Here is an 18,267-nt window from a genome sequence, read left to right on the forward strand (position 1 = left end):
TACGGTGTGCTGCGGTTCTTTTTTTTTTATCAAGGTGTAATTCTGTGCTTCACAATATTTGTAAAACTTAGGGTCGCATGATGGCACATCAAGGCCAGAGAAGTCGTCAAATTTCCCCACCGACAATGTATGAAACATCTTGAAAGGGCGGTGTGCAACTGTGTTTGAGTCACAACAACACCTAATGCTTGTAGTAAATGACCTATACATACAGTTACTGTAACTTTTTCCATTGATATTTATATCAATACACATGAGTTTGGGTGTAAACTCAAAACTTGAGAAACCCAAATCATCTTGTTGCATTTGCATTCTGTCAGTTTTCTTTGTCACAATCTTACACAAAAATCTTCATATATCATATTCAGAGTTTCTGATATACAACAGCCTGGATCCTAAACACACGCCGTGGAATGAGGCTCCTTACATGCCCTGATCTTCATTTGCTACATTATGTAGCCTTATTACAGCATATCTATCTCACACTCCAGGCTCACTGACCCTTACATGATGCAGCAAAGTGCAAAGATCTCATCACACACTGACAGTACAAGTTTCAGTCATGCGTTAGCTAATTTTCTCGTTAATGGCAATACTGGAAGGACTGAACATCACATAAAGTGTTGTTAACACACTATGACACCTTATTTTATATGAGTTATTTGACATAGTTGACAGTAGGATGATCAAGACTCATACCAGGTAATCAACACCTGACATCATGAACCACTGATGAAAGTTATTGTATTTTTTAATGAAGTTGTTCTAGTCAGTGAGAAACAGTTATAATCTCTGGAAGGTGATGTTCTCTGTTAATTCCTAATACCTGAAATGACCACTGGGAAAAATAAAAATAAGTCTCTTTCATTTAAACTGAATATTAAATCCTTTTGGCTCAACGTGACTTTCGGAGCTATTCACAATATTTAATCATATAATACACAAGTACAATATTTTTTAGCAAAAGAAGTGTTAATCATTTAAATTCTATCCTCATTGTCAATTTAAATAAGAAAACCCCAAGAGTTTAAAACACCACTTGTACCCATCAGCTTGTTGATTTCAGAAATCTCATTAAAAAAAAGAGATATTTCATAATCCATGTGTTGCATCCAACAACAAAACCTATTTGGTATTTGGATGTTGTGCTTTCAAACAAATATTTGTCTAGTTTCTTACTGTCTGTGCTTTTTTTTTTTTTAATGAAGATCGAATAACCAATTGAAAACAAAGATGGGTGAAAAGATATTTTCTGTGTCTTTGCAAGTTTCACATTTTAAAAGTTAGTACACAATAAAAGTTGTTTTTGCTTAATAGAAAAAAAATATTTTACAGTTTGAGAAGGGACACTGTGATACTGTCAGATAGGTAACCCTAGCCTCAGTCTTAAACCTGTTTTATGGAATAAACAATGCGTTTCAGATTTTGTGGATCTTCACAAATGTTAAGTTTTAAATAAACTCCATTTATAATGTACATAACCCTCTTCACATTTTTTGGCACCTCTGGTAAAGAAGCATAAAAGAAATCAAAATACGTTTTTAAATGAACCCACCATAATCTAGCAGAAAAAACCCATGTTGAGAAATAATGTTTTTCAAAGAATCATCAGAGGTACAATCATTGGTACCCCTGCTGTTAATACTCTGCAAAACCCCCTTTTGCCAGTAGACCAGCACTTAATTCTCTCCTATAGTATTTCACAATATTGCACCATACAGAAAGAGGATATTTTTAGTCCTGGACCTCGTCTGAAGCTGCCTCTTCTTCACCTCATCAGACGTTTTCTATAAAAATTAATCCATCGAAGAAGGTCTATTTTGTGTCTGGGGAATCATTTGTGCCCCGATTCAGCCAAATGTTTTGAATCATTAACCTTTTGAAACTCTAGATGAATTTTCTGGCATCTCAAAGAGTTCATGACTCCATTTAACTCTAGGAAGGTTTCAAGAAAATTTGCAAAAGAAAGTATAGCATATGTATAGCAGTGAGCATGAGGTGCTTTTGCAAACATATATATTTTTTCCAGACATATCTGGAATATAGCTAAAAAGTTCATTCTTGATCTATCTAAGAACAGTTACAGAAAAAGACCAGGTAACATTTGGAAAACTGCACATCCCTACATTTATGATGGTAGAAGATATTTGCTGCAGTGCTCTAGTAATGACTTTTTCTTTTTCTTTTTTTTACCATCCACTTTACTTTGCATAACGGTAAAATAAGCTGGGGTGCTTATCCATCCTGGTGGCTAAATAAAATGTACGACGGTGTCACATTAAATTTATATTCCAGGTAAATGAGAACAGTTTACTAATTAAAAGTTCTGAAACCATCCATTGTCTGAACTCGGTCTTTTCTTGTCAGGGTTTTAATTGGTTTCCTAGAGAAGCCAATTAATCCAACAGGCATGTTTTTAGTGTGGGGTGAAGCTGGAGAGAACCTTTGCATTCGCAGGGAGAAAAGTTTATGCAGAAAGACAAATGCTAGGATTCAACCTGCAGCTTGAGTCTAAAAATATTTTAACAATTAATATACTAAATAAAAGAAGAAAATTTTAAGTTTCAGAAAAATTGCTAAGGGTACAAATCACTACCCTACAAAAATAAATAGGGTAATAACTACAAAAAAAGCACTTTATTTCTCAAAGTGAGATTTTTTTCCCCCGGCTGTGTAAATGTACACAAATTAAAGATCAATTTATTTCTGAAAGTCTTCAGTTGATGGTGCTATAATAAATTATTTATTTTAAGACATTTTAGAGATCTTTAACAGGAGTGTCAGTAATTGCAAAGGGAGCAGTACATGTGATTAGGACCGCTGCCTGTTTCCTGCTTGTTTTCTGTGCTGCAAATGATATGGAGATATTTGCCCTTTTCACAATGTTTGACTTTACAGCATCTCTATAATTAAGTTAGGAGATCATGAGTGTGGTGTTGCACTGATAACCACCGTTGCTTTTCTTGTTCTCCAAAATATCTTAACGTGCTTGTGTTCAGTGTTTGCAAGACTAAAAAGGCGGCCATCATTAAGATAAAACTAAAACATATTCTTTAGTTAATAGCTTTGTTCCACTTCTTGGTTTCTGTCAGGTTATTATTAAGCTGTCACTAAGCAACGAGGCTGCATGAGCAATAACGTCAACATCAGGTCAGAGCTCAGCAGCTTCTCTATTTTCATATTTTTCATGGGGTTTTTTTTGTTGTTTTTTTACTTGGCTTTTGGGTTTACAAATTATTCTTAACCTTGTTTACTGTTAGGAGAGAAAAGTAAAAAAAAAAAAAAAGAAGATTCATTTCACACAAACATCTGGCTCTACATAGAAATGCATTTTCTTTCATGTATGAAGCTAATTTTCTCTAGTGTGTTATATCACACTGCTGTAATATTTTTACAAGCCGCAACCTTATACAGCTGATTAATTTTTTATACCAGTTTGTGTTTTTCACTAAGATACAAGCAGCAAAACGCCTTTTTTTTTTTCATTACAAACAATGACATAGATCAGAGTCCTGGCAGGATGTTCTGGACGGATGTTTGTCTTGTTGACTTTTTTAGTTTGAGGATTTCTCTCAAGATTTCTCCAGAGGAACTGAGAAGATATGTGTTTGCATGTGTGTTTCCTTTGTAGGAGTGTAAGTGGCTTTATTTGTTTCAAAGAGCACCATTTTAAGAGTAATTCTATACAGAGATATCTGTTCTCTTTAAAGCGCCAGAAAAATCAGCATCTCAGAAATCAAAACAGACAACAACAACAAAGAGGCCTTTTTGAAGCCGTTTCCCACTCATGAGCTGCTGTACAAGTTGTTCTTCATGTTCCTGAAGGTCCATCGAGGGGTTTGATGTGTGAAGTTCATCTTTAATTTTGTTGCGTTTTTGTCACAGATCAGGCACACTGTACACTGAAAGGATATGGCCACGTTGAGGGTGTTGTGATACGGTGATTACACGAGAACTGTTTCAGAGTTAAACATGGAAAGGTGTGCTTTGTGCGTTTGGTGGGTCAGTCTCCTTGTAACACCTCATGTCACACGGTTCCGTTCTCCTGCCTCGGTTTGTGGGTCGTCGTGCGAGCAGGCGTGCTCAAGGAGGGAGCCAGAGTGCAGAGGAAGCCAGCCAGCAATGTGAGGCCGAGGCCCCCCCAGGCACAAAACATGGACCAACCATAGCCATGGCTAATGTCTTCAGGGAGGCCGTACATGTAGCGCGGGTAGCGGGACAACTCGAAGTTGATTCCTGCCACACATGTGCACAAGGAGATGATGCAACATGTTCCTGTGTGGGCAGAAGAGACCAAAAGTGATTTAAAGGGACTCCTGATTGATGCTAAAATTCCTTCATGCGCTGCAAGATCACGTTACTGCAAGCGATTGATCTGCTATCTCATGTTAACCCAAATGTGCTCTCAGCCGTCACCAAATAAACACAGTAATTGGATGAAAATCAGATTCTGTCTGCATGCAAGTGTGTGGATGTGTGTATACGTGCTTTCACAGTACCTCCCATGAGAAAGAGTAGGCCGGCTACATATTGCATGAGGTCATGCTGCTGGCAGCATCCCAGCACTCCAATGATCCAACCAAAAAGAATGATGGACACAGCCATGCCCACAAAGCCGGCTGTCATTCTTCTTAGATCTGTAGGGACAGAAATATTGCAGAGTCAGCGTTGACAGAGAGGTGTTAAAAAGAATTTCAAAACTTTAAAAGTTGGATTTAACTACTCATTTATCTTTACGTGCTTAAAGTTTAGTGTGCAAAGATCAAAGCGAAAAAGTGAGCCAGTATTTTAGGGAGAAATTAAAACACTAGGTGAACAAAGACAAGACAAGAATCTAATAAACCTGAATATGCAAACATTATGTAAATTCACGAACAAAACAAAGAAAAACTAAAAACCTGAACACAAAAACCATGACTCATTCGACCTGAGGTCAATTAAATGTCACCAATTCATTTAACATACAAACTGTTTGACACTTCAAGGAACAACACGCACAAAGAGGACGAATCTAAAGAATAGAAAAAGGCATTTTCTACAATAAACCAAATGCTTCTTTAGGAAGGGTGCGATCTTTTTCTTTACAATTGTAGCGAGCTTCATTGCAAATATGGCATTTTTAAGCTTTCAGGAGGTTTTACTATGATGAGCTAAGGGGTCAGAAGGTTTTCTCATTGCATGTGCATGTATGTAGGCGACACCTAGTAGTTTAGGTGTCAACTTCTGCTGTGCTGCTGCTTCATTTGTGATCCTTCACACACTTTGGAGACTATATGAAGCATGGTCTAACATTTTCGGTGGTCTACTTAAGCTGCGAGGCATTCTGCTGCACTCTGCACATCATGTTCTGCCTGCCTGCCTGCCGGCCGGCCGCTACTGCTGCCAGCTTTTGCTTGTTTCCTCTCAGCCCCTCCACCACCCCATCATCCCCCTTGAGCTCCGAGGTCAGATATCCTCTCCTCACTTCCTGACATCTGGAAGACATGTTTAGGAAGCAGAGATGTGCCCATCACTCCGTGACATGTTGAGCAGCATGGCGTGTTGAGTAGCATGGAGTAAAGAGACCGGAGCCTAGATACCAAATGCAAACTTCTAATTCATTGGCTGATCAAGATTTATTTAAAGATCTACAGAAGAGATTTGTGACTGAAATAAAATACATTTCTTTTCTTACTTGTTCTTGATGTTGCGGTCGCTTGGGATTGCAATCTCTGTTTGCTTTCTTCTATGTCTAGTGCAGCAATGGTTGGTTAACCATCGCTTGTTTCCACAGATTATTGGTCTTAGCAATCTACTGAAGTGGATTCAGAATCTGAACTGGAATCTAACATATAATCGGTCAAGGAGGCAAAAAATTAGGGTGATGGCAAGGAGACCTTCTAGCCTCAAAGCCAAAGACATAGTCTTATTTGCACATCAGAAATTATTATTTCTTTGGTTCAAGTAAAGCTATTTTAAATCTTTGCTAGGTGTATGAGTAAAAACCGCAAATATATGAAACTTGAAAGAAAAATGTTTCTATTTGTTTTGATTTTCTATGTGGTAAATTACAATGTTGTGGTAATAAATACCACAAATAATAATGTTTTAAGTGATTCCATATTGGGATTAAATATGCTTGTGGTTCTATTAGGAAACAGCTGATCAAAACTGAGAGACATTCTCCAGCTACAGCTACAAAATATTAAAGGAGCAAAACAACTTTTTCTTATTATGTTTGGATGACATAAAATATAGATACAGGAAGAAAATTGAGTCCATGCAACATCTTGACACTGCGTCTGAAAAAGTTATTGTTAATTGAGTTAACCTCTACAGTTGCTTGATAAAAATAAATGAAAAATCAGACAATTACATGGGTGCAACTCAATGCATATAGGCACCTGATGAAGAAAAATTCTTATGTTAAAACCTAGAATCTGAATGGGGAAAAATTAGATTTTTCAGTTTATTACTGAATATGTAATAAATTGCTCAACTGCTGGGATTTTCACACACAACCATCTCTCAGGATTGCAGAGAAAAGTCTGAAAAGAGAATAATATCTTCTTGAATTCAGAGGTCAGAGGAGAAGCAGCAGGACAGGCTCAAGATCATAAAAAAGCAGCAGTACCTTGAATAAATAACGCATTACAACCAGGTTATTCAGAATACTATTTCTGAAAGCTTTGCACATTGCAGGTTGACATGCATGAGCTACAACAACATCACATAACACTGGATGCCACTCTTAGCAGGACTGTGACCCTGTATACATTTTATGCAGGGTCATCAAAATTGGATAAAATCAGACTAGAAAATTGTCATCTGCTCCAGTGAGCCCAATGAAACATATAGCATAAACAACATGCACGCATGGATCCGTCCTGCATCCTGAGTGCAGATACTTCATAATAAAATGATACTGCATAATAAGAGTTAAAAGTACAGCGTATTAAAATACTCCTGAAAGTACTTGTTTTGCCAAGAAGTTACTCAGCTAAATGTAACTGAGTAAATGTAACCAGCATTTGGGTACTTTTTTTAACCAATGCGATTTTCAACTTTAATGTCTTCTTTCCTGTTTTTCTTTTCTTAAAAACACATTACAAATGACAGAAAATACTTATTAAAAACTTTTATTTCCTTCATCCCCTTCTGGGAGTTGACCTGAATTCACAGTCCAACTAAATCCAAACTCTAAAATATGGATGTAAGACAAGATGACATATCATGGATAGACTTAGAACAATTCTAGATTTTCCAAAAATGTAATCATTAACAGAAAATTTGATTAATAGATACAATCAATTTATTGCCCTCAGTCACTGTATCAAAATCCAATGGCCACCTTTGAGATGTGATGGAGCAGAGAGATTTACATAATGGATTAGCGCCCACTGTGTGATGCTACCATGTCAGCATGGACCAAAATATACCAAAAATATTTCGGACATCTTGTTGAGTCCCATAAAAATTAAAAGAAAAGGAGTCCAATATTGTGTTTTCAAGGTGTACCCAAAAAAGTGGGACCCGTCTTTCTAAAATAGTAAAAAAATATATATAATGACAAACACTCCATATTTACTTCTGCCCAGAGAGGGGAACTTTCACTGTCCATCACTAACAATTCCCCTGCTGCAATAGTTAGAGCTCCAAAACGCTACGTCACTTATTCTGTTGCTTGTCCAAGTAGGTATGTTCTTCCTTTGCTTGATTAAAGAATCATATGCATTGCCTAATCTGCCTGTATCAGTTTTCACTACCGGCGTCACCAAACAGAGCAATAAATATATATTTTTAAAGAAGTGGTTGACATGCTTTGTAAATGTGTGCAGTCATGATTATGCATAAAACGTGATAACATGATGTGGGTGGAGGAGTTGATGGACTCAACTAATTTATTACTAAAATAACTAAAATCTGTGGAGTTTGGCCTGTGGCAAAAAATTGTTATACTGTAGGTAATGTAAATAAACAATGAAAATTAAAGAATTTTTTTCTGTAAAATCAATGAAAATGCACTTAATGGGTAGCAATAAAATAGGCATTAACACTTAAAATGGCTAAAATCAGAAACAGGCATATCAAGTCAACATGATGAGAACCTTGTCAACTTTCAGAAAGAAATCTACCCTGTTTAAACCTCAGAGGAGCTTGGAGAACTCCTTCGGAAAGGTGTTGCATCTTTTGAAGGAACACATGCCTTTATGCTCAGAAAGGCCCTGCACAGGTGTGACCTACATAGGAGGTATGCAAAAACAAAGCCTCTGATTTCTAAGGAAAACACAAAAGCCAGACTAAAGCTTGCCAGATAGAAAGTTGACAAGAATTTTGACATCAGATTAAATGTTTAGCATAATTCAAATTCAGCATTCCAGAAAATAATCTTCACTAAGTGAGAAGCATGGAGGTGCAAGTGTCATGACTTGTCATGACTCAAACTGGGCAAGCTAACCATCATATAATTCAGAATTAACTCGACAACATATCAGCGGGTGTTCTCGTAGCAACGTGCTAAATTGGATTCCATCCTTGGCGATTTTAGGAATTACAGCTTTCAGTCAGCTCTGCTTCTGGTGGGTCACCTTTAGCCTTTAGGGCACATCTTTTAATTTTAAAACTTGAATCTTTTTAGTCCTCTTTGAGCTCTGCTCTGACAGGTGCTTCACCATCATGAAAGCAATGGTTAACACATTTATCTTGTGTATTTCACAGACGTTTTGCATAATACTATAAATTAAGCAGTCTTGTGAAACTATGTTGGTCTAAGGAATTTCCTGAGGAAGTATCTAATGTAGGTTTAACCTAAATGTATTATACGTAATAAAGCATTCTGTCCTACTTTTATATTGGTACAGTGACGACAAGGTAGATCATAGTTCTCCTTTGTGAAGTAAGTGTTTTTTGTTCAAACGTTTTTACTAAAATAAACCACATGTGGTGATTCAACCGGATTTCTTTTTCTGTATGTAAAGTGCACATTGCTGCCAATCGCACAAGCTACACATGCTGAATACATCAGTGAGCAAATTGCCGCTATACATGTTCCCTGACAAATAGAGTGAGATAATCAGTGAATGAATAATTGACCTTCTGATTGGAGGACGGCTGATTTATTTCCTGAGCACACCACTAATTATTACAGCCGCCATTGCTGCTGTGTAACAAGAGGGAAGAGATAGGCTTTAAAATACTTAAAGACAACAAATTAAATGTTACTGAAAGTTTGATTTGTTTGACAACAACTTGCAAAGAAAGCCATATGTAATAAATATGTGCAAAGCAAAACCAACAAGACTGGTCCCAGATCATACTCATTAATGCTTTATAAAAGCATAGTTTTCACATTTCATCAAGCTCAAGAGATAAATGAGAAAAATATATGACATTTTTAGTCATTTTTAGATGACTAAAAATGGCACAACAGAGAGAAAGATTATGAGACTTACGGAGAGCATGCCACTCATCCTGACGTATGGTCTTTGTGATGTTGATGGGTAAATTCCGTGGAAGGATGGACGAAGAATAGTGATACTTGACTGGGGTACATCTTTGAATTACTCCTGGTAAAAAGACAAAATGAAAAAGACAGTTATAATCAGAGCAGCAAGGTTTACTGAAGGAGAGAAGGAAGTTAGAATTGCATTTTAAACCTTTGCTCTTTTTTTCTGGGATGATGCGACGATGTGTGCACAGACATAGCATTTATTTTTCACCCTGTCTGAGTTTTAATTTTCCGAGCTGGGCCTTTTAACCTTGTTGTTCTCCACTCTAGCACAGTAATTAAAGAGGGATTAGGAAACAATGTGGTACATGGATTATACTCCCAAAGGTTTCATATGTAAATGTTCTGATTTAAAGTGAATCTCATCATATTTTGTGCATGAATTTTGTTTTTCAGAGTCCATCTCTGTATTCTCGCTCTGGCTCCTTTTTAGCAGTTTCTGAGCAAATCAACACTTTATATACTGAAATAAAGACTCATTTATTAAAATAAACTGGAGTTTCTTTCATAGGTCTATGGCGACATAAACATTTTTATTACATTTCTTGAAGAAGGCCACAATTCAGACAATCTTTGATTCAAAACACAAGAAGCACAGCTCTTTTGTTTACTGTATAGGATCTTCAAGGTTTTAGATGACAGCTGTTGGTAAAGGCATTCCAGGCTATAATCTGTCATGATGTGTCCTTATGTAAATAAAGGAAAGAAAACTAGAATATGACAAGAAAATTGCTGGTGATGAAAATATGCTGCTTTGGCTCCCCCCTCACTTCACATCTACTAGCAACCTCAGATCTGATACCACATAAATTGGTGACATTGAAAGCATAAAACGAGCAGATAGATTTATTTCAATCTAGCAGTGCTGGTCCATTTAAATTACACCAAGATAGAAAGAAAGCATCTCAAGTTGGGATTTAAGTGATTAGTAAATGGGATTGTTCACTGCTGAAACCAACCTCTAAGATTCCCACTTCAAAAAGTCTAAGAAAATCTTAAAGAAAATCCAAAGCAATATTAATTTGGTAACTGTGTAATGTCTATGAACATTATGGTTTGATATGTATTTGGGTTTTTGGCATGCTTCAACTGGAAAATAATTATAAATGTGTGTTTTTTTTCCTCCCCTACGTTTGTCAGTTCTAATAAAATAATCATTTTCAATTTCTGATATTATTTGATTTCATTATTTTCTAAAACTTAAAAATGTGAAAAAATTTTCACATATCACATTAATAGACATTTTGTTGCATATCTTAAGAAATAAATTAGTCTATGGAGGCATAGCCAATACCTACAAAGTAACCACTTGAAAACATTCATTGTTGATTTAAATAAGAGTTTGCCCATATTTGCGAATAAAACATCTTTAAATCACTTTGGAGTTGCTTTAAAATATTTCAATAATCTAGTGCCCCGGCTCTAGCTGAATGCAGTTTGTCCGAGTGTTGGGACAATCCCTTCTCATCAGCAAAGATTACTCCAAATGCAGCTGAGATGTATGGAGTTTGGGATGATTGGATGCTAAAGTAGCCATTTGGAGCTGATTTTTCTTTACCATCAGTTATGTTTACCTTGTTTCAGGTGTGAAATTCTGCTAAGTGCAGAGTGAGCAGCATTCCTTGAAAGATGCATACGTTGACATAAAGTTTTGGTTCAGTGAAGTTTACTTTCTCTGCAGTAGCTGCAGGAAAACTTTCATGTTCCCAAAGGCCACAGATTAGTGATAGCTGGGAATCATCTTGGCTTTGTTTTGGTGTTGCTTTCTAAAGTTATAAAACTGCATTGTGCGCTTAGTTCCGAACATAAACATTCTGTATGTGTTCAAGTGCAAAACAATGCTGTATTCAATCTGTGCACATGCATACTGACAGACTTAGTATTCTGTCAATACATATTACAAAAGCATGTATTGTTACACCCCTACTGACAAGAACATAAAAACATGCTTATTCTGAATGGGTAAAACCCAATTTTTAAGTTGTCCGCCGGATCTCAGCTTAAAGGGGCTGTATTATGTATTTTTCAGGCACATAAAACCATTTTATAGCATAATCTAGTAACTATGTTACTTTCAGTTGTTATAAAAATGCTGATATATCAAACATGACTTAAAAGAAATGTGACTTTGCAAATTAATGCCTTGAAATTGGGCCTCTGTCTCTTTAAGAAGTTCCTGCTCTTTTTGACACTCGGCCTTCATCACATCATCACAACAATGCTTCTCTATTAAGTTGTTTACCACATTCTTGCCTCCCTTATTGTTAATAGTTCAGTTCCTATGAACTTGAGAAGTTCCTATGATGACCTCAGCAGGTTCTCAGTTCCACCAGATGCTTGCTAATTGTTGCTGCCACTAGTCTGGAGGAGCTGACTGGGGGAGGGGTATTATGTGAGGCAGAAGCTCAGCTTAGAGACTGCAGCTGTGTGGAAAAAGGCGGCGCTGGTGAGACCAGGCGTTTATGGACTGCCAAATGGTTGCTTGGGAGATTAAAGAATTTCTCAAACATGCATTAAAGAATCAAATCAATGCTTCAGATGAGGGAATAACATTATAGCATGATATGTAGTTCAAAAAAGCCATATATCTTAATACCCACCTTCATTTAAAATAATAAACAAATATAAATTAATACTTTCGAACATTTGGACAATCAATAATGACTGCAGTATTTCCATTTTATTTTCTCAGTGTTTAATATTTATACTCCATCTGTGTTTATTCTACCAATTACTGATCTATTGAATCCACACTGATAAAATGTTAAGAAAAATGTGTAAAGTCCCACAATTTCAATCAGAACACATCAAATAAATATAAAGTAATTTAGAGTCTCGATCACCTTTATTTACAACACCTGACTTTCTCAATACTGCTCTATGATAAGATATGTTTTCTGTTGTGTATTTTAGGTTCAAATTAGCATTCTACTAGGTAAACAAAGATCTGACACAGAATCCCAATTAAGGCATTTTTGGCCATATTAGTTGGTGTGCATGTAAAACCACACATGCTCGATTTAAACCCCCAAACAAGATAACTAATGTTTGATATTTATGTATCTAAGTCAAAAACACACAATCAAATGAGTGTAAAGAGAAAATAGCAGTCTCTTACTTTCTTTTGGTAACTGTTACTGGTCTAAGTGAATAATCTATGAACGAAATCAAATTACTTTGTTATCAGTGCTGCCACTTTCACTTAGCAACAACTCAAACATGAAATGAGTGAAATGTGAATTTCCGAATCAGACACAGCTTTCAAATCTGGGAAATAACATCTATTAGATTTGACTGCATAAAACATTTACATCCTGCAGCATTAAAACCACCATAAATATTTTATTATGTTTAAAACTGAGGCCATTTTTTTAAATCAGGGACTCCCCAATGAACTCACAGAGATTAGTATGTTATATTTAAAAAAAACTGAGGCAAAAAAAAAATGAAATAACAAACCAGGACTTTTCAAACAAGATTAATACTTTGTAATGATTTTTGTGTAAAAATCTGTCAACATTAATCGGAGAATTTAGGACAACTAAAAAAGAGGTTTAAGTCGTTGATACTTGACAAAATGAGTTGCTAGAAGTGACAGTTTCATTATTGTTTTTTAGCTTGTTTTAAGGTGAACTGGTCAATAAATCTGCCACCACTCAAAACATTTCACAAGATAATAACATTGACAGCTGTTTCACTAGATAGGAAACTCCATGTTGTTGTGCAAGTGCTCAGTTTTTGTTACTGACTGAATTGGACAGGGGGCACAATTAGATGAAATGCCATTTTTCATCTAATTGTGCCTCTAGAATCTAAACTGCATCAAGTTCCTGCACAACCAGTAACCTCAGGAGCTATACCATTATTATCATTAACAGACAAAAGATCAATAACAAAGAAAGCTGAGTTAATAAATGGATGGGTGTGGGGGGCATCTACTGTATACATTACAGAATATATATATATTTTAAATATATTTAAATAGCATGCTAGGCAGTGAAAAAGGTTCTGATTCTGTAACAGTATGATTCTTTCAGCACCACGGACAGAGAACGATCACAACACGGAAAATTGCCAAGTGACATGTAACATTTTAACGCGGAAACCCATCACTGTATGATGCATCTGGATTGTTCTGCTTCATGTCAGCTTAGGTGTGAGCTCATCGCCGAGAATCACGGCCTGCTGTACATCAACAGCCAGGTCTCCATCCCCCCTCTGTTTACCTTTGTAAATAAGGTCCTCGGTCTCCAGGTCGAATCCTTCCCGGTGACACTTCCTCCAAAGCCCGGAGACGGTCGAGTTGAACTGTCTGCTGCAGTGGGATTCCATTGAAGACGACGCGGGCAGAAAGTGCCGCTTCCCCCTAACGAGAGGAGCAGCATCTGGGCCGGTTTTTGGAGGCATCTGGAGGGGGAGGTTGTGGTTTGAAATGTAGATGTAACCGGGGTCGTTCCGCTTGTTGGCATAGTTTTTGCACCTCTCTCGGTGTCTCCTGGCGTCGGTCTCGTACCAGTAGTCGGTGCAGATCGCCATGGCGAGGAGACCCAGCGCGCAAAAAGCCAAGAAAAGCCCAGCGCTGGTTAATATTTTCATAGCGGCCATCTTCCTTTGCTCGATGGAGAGCCCAAACAGTGGCAAGAAGGTTCCTCCGTGGCCGTGGTGGTGATGGTTTGGGCTGGTACCGGCGTGAAACAATTCACGACGGCACTCAGAGCTTCCTGCAGTCCTTCGCGGGGAGCATGATGCTGCAAGGCCGTAACGGGGTGGACGGGATGCTGCGCTCTATTGTTGTGGTGCCCGGTGCATGAAATGTTGTTCCCACCATCTGTTATGGTACAGGAGGAGGAGAGGGGATGGATGGCGACCAACGCTGTGAGGAGGAGGCAGGGGAGGTGATGTAGTTGCGCTGTCTCTCCTCCAGGTTGCTGAGGGATGGGGAGCAGACAGAGATATGTTCTCCTTTTGAGGGAGGAGTGGTAACTATTAGTTATGCGTCGATGAGCGTCTTTTTCACTTTTGTAAATGTATAAAAACCGATGTGTATGTGTGGTTTTAGGTTTAAACCTATTCTGGAAATGAATGGTCACACAATAAACAGCAGAAAAACAAATGTAATTTATTTCCTTCAAATTATCTGTGGTGATTATTTTACACCGTTTTTATATTTTAAAAAAAAACTTTCATTTTGATGAACGTTTGAAGAAAACAAAGGGAAAACTGTATGATCTAAAATGCCTTTCAGAAGTACAGCTATATTTCTCCTCCTAAAAGTCATTCTAAGTTTGTGCTTTCTTTTTTCAGGGTGGAATGATTATATAAAAAACTTTGATGGATTTTAAAAACTAAAAATGTGTGCTCACATGGTATTGAGCATTCTCTCCCACAATAAATTTTTGTTAAAATGCCCAACCTTAGCAAGTTGCCCCTCCAGCACACAGTTTTTCATCAGCTCTGTTTGGATTGACCTCTCAAATAAATTAAGTTTATCTTATTTTTATAATCTGAATTATTGGGCGCATGTTGATATTAGAAGCAGCCCCAGAATTGAACCTTGGGTTACCCAGCATCATGTGACTTTTGCCTTAGGCAATTAGAAATAAAAAGTCTTGGGAAACCTAATTCAAATGACAGTCTGAAAATACAAGTTTGTCTCAAGAATCTGTAAATGACGTTAAAAAATAGTGCTGCAAAAAGTTCTTCATGCCAATGTCCATTTTTCAATCCCCCCATCCTTAAATAAAGTGCAGAGAAATACATTAGGGATCACAAATGTACATTTACACTCAATTTCATATTTACAACTCTGGAGTACTTGCAAATTATGAATGCTATTTCTTCTTTTTTGGCATTTTTTTCATTTTACAACCAGCCACTTTATTGTATTTATGAGGTTTGATGATATATAAATAACACAAAGGAGAACAAATTTAGAAAAATTATTTATAAAATTATTTACAAATGAAAACATCGGAAAAGTTCACCATGCATCAGCCTCTTTTACAAGCAGGAAATGACCTTCAGAAGTTACATAGTAGTAAATGTACCTAAGTAAAAGTTATTCTCAGAAATAAAGCCACTTTCCAAAGGAGGCGGAGAAAAACTTTGAACATTATGAAGACCAATGAGTGTCACAAGACATGTCATTTAAATATTTTAGAATGTTTAAAAGCAGGGTATTGTTATATAAACGATACCCAATGTATTACACAGCACAGCTCAACTTGCATGAAGAGTACAGTGCGACTTCCTACTGACCAGACGTAGCCACCCATGGACAGAATTAATCTGAGAAACAAGAGAGGCTCATGGGAACTCTGGAGGAACTGCAGACAGGAAAAACAGTGGAAAGTTGGAAGATCTGTTGAAACAAACATCTGCTACTGATAGACTCCACAAATCCTATGGTCAAGGAATATATACGTATATTTATATATATATATACAGTACAGACCAAAAGTTTGGACACACCTTCTAATTCAATGGGTTTTCTTTATTTTCATGACTATTTATAAGGCAAGAAATCCCACTTATTAACCTGACAGGGCAGGTTGACCTATGAAGTGAAAACCATTTCAGGTGACTACCTCTTGAAGCTCATCAAGAAAATGCAGAGTGTGTGCAAAGCAGTAATCACAGCAAAAGGTTGCTACTTTGAAGAAACTAGAATATAAGGGGTATTTTCAGTTGTTTTACACTTTTTTGTTTAGTGCATATTTCCACATGTGTTATTCATAGTTTTGATGCCTTCAGTGTGAATCTACAATGTCAATAGTCATGAAAATAAAGGAAACTCATTGAATTAAAAGGTGTGTCCAAGCTTTTGGTCTGTACATATATATATATATATATATATATATATATATATATATATATATATATATATATATATATATATATATATATTACCAACCCTGGACACAGATGTGCAGGGTTGGTAAAAAGTTACCTCAAATGACTTGTGGCTTTATTTATTTGATCAAAAGGCCAAATAAAGCCACACTTCATAAAAATTTCTTTCCACACTTATTGATTTTTAGATTTGTGGATTATTTTTGAAAAGTATTCATTATTTTCCTTTCACTTTAAGTTATGCACTGCGTACGTAAGATTATAATAAATAGATTGAAGTTTGTGTTTGTAATATTAGAAAATGTTAAATAGTTCAAGAGATACAAAAGTTTTTTCATTGGATTCTAACAAGAGTTGTTTACAGAATTGCAGTGGTGGGCAGCCAGCCGGGCACTAAACCAGGTTCGTGCAGACAATTTGGTGGATTTTAAATTTTTATCTTCTTCGCATTATTTGCCAAAAGTTAACCTTTACCAACCCTCTCTCATATCTTGCCAGATTTCCAGTAATATTACTGAATGTAAACTAGCTTAAACTATTATCTTGTGATTTCATGCAAATATATTTTACCAAAAGTTGACTCATCCATCCTTCAATCTGAACAAAGAGTCAATCAGCATCTGGAGAGGTAATTATCTGAATGTTCATGTTTTGTGGTTACAAATAGCTAAGTGTTCATGCTGGCAGAAACCTACAGGATCCTGTTGATGAATGAGTTTAATTGTTTACCGTACTCCTGGTCGACGCTTTGCTCATGACTTACGCAAGCTGACTGTGTGCCTGTATCACATCAATGTAAATCTGAATGCAGGACTTTTAATTCTTAGAGTAAATGGTGACATAAGAACGGGAATGTACCATCTGCCTCTGCGTTTACGGTTTTCTGCTCTAGGTCTTCCACTGCAGTGCAAGTGGTGATAGTTGTTTTTATGTGCTGTGACTGAAGAAGGCTCCCACAGACATTAAGCTGCTCAAAGCCTGATGACTAAGGAAGGCGACCTGCTGCTGAGTCGTTATGGCATTATAAGCTTGCCAGATACGCTGCTGAAACTGGAAATGTGTGAACACAGTCATTGCCCCCTCCCATTTGCTTCCATATGACAATTTATCACCCTTTGCAGTAGGATTATTCTAGCAGTGAACATGTTAATGCAGAAAGGTCCATGTGACACCATAAAATATCCCTGTGTATCTTTATGCAAATCCAACCATATATTTTTCCAAACTCAGTCATTAGAGTAAAAGGAGACACTGCTCATCTTAAGCTATAAACAGGAAAGAGACAACCCAGAATCTGGAGAGGTCACCAGTCTATACAGGGCAAACAACCTCACATGCACACACTTGTGAGCATCAGGGCACAAGTGTGAGTTTTTTTCCACACTCTGTGGAAAAAACTAATGCTTTCCCTTTGGATTGTGTATTGATTCAGTCCAGACAAATTAGATTTTTCACTAATATTTAGGTGCACAGCAAACAATATGCACAGATTTCTACTTGGGACTCATTATAAATGACGTCTTTTGCACCATAAAATGCTGACTTCAGATTTTTAAATTGGGCTGATTTTATTTTTTTTATATTAAATCAGCCTTGTGAGCTGATTTAACTTGTGCCCTGATGCTCACAAGGACAATTTTGCCAAAGGCAATTTTGAATGACCTGCTAACACTGTGGGTGGTGGGAGAAAGCTGGTGTGTATGCATGCACAGCAGGAACATGCAAACTGTACACAGAAAGGAACAGATCAATACATACTAGACTTAAATTCTGCCATCAGTATAATCAATTTTACCTAATTGTTGGGTCCCAAAATACTAATGCTGAAATGCCATGCTTTTCCAGTTATTAATATTTTCAAAGGGGCTTTCAACTATAAATACAAATGTTTACTATGAATTTACTTAAAATATTTCTATATCAATTTT

The 18,267-nt window shown here is 36.7% G+C and overlaps 1 protein-coding gene across 1 annotated transcript; it reads right to left on the reverse strand.

The window, feature by feature from the left end:
* Window positions 1-925: 925 nt before the first annotated feature.
* On the reverse strand, window positions 926-14,425 carry LOC102224119 (transmembrane protein 178B-like). The gene is made up of 4 exons (XM_005816129.2): window positions 13,714-14,425; window positions 9,432-9,545; window positions 4,500-4,637; window positions 926-4,275 (listed from the first exon to the last, which is right to left on the reverse strand). The coding sequence occupies exons 1-4, from the start codon at window positions 14,090-14,092 to the stop codon at window positions 4,028-4,030; spliced, it is 879 nt and encodes a 292-aa protein (XP_005816186.1). The 5' UTR covers window positions 14,093-14,425; the 3' UTR covers window positions 926-4,027.
* Window positions 14,426-18,267: the final 3,842 nt, after the last annotated feature.

This window comes from Xiphophorus maculatus, chromosome 4, assembly GCF_002775205.1.
Source record: "Xiphophorus maculatus strain JP 163 A chromosome 4, X_maculatus-5.0-male, whole genome shotgun sequence".
In the NCBI taxonomy this organism is placed as follows: domain Eukaryota; kingdom Metazoa; phylum Chordata; class Actinopteri; order Cyprinodontiformes; family Poeciliidae; genus Xiphophorus; species Xiphophorus maculatus.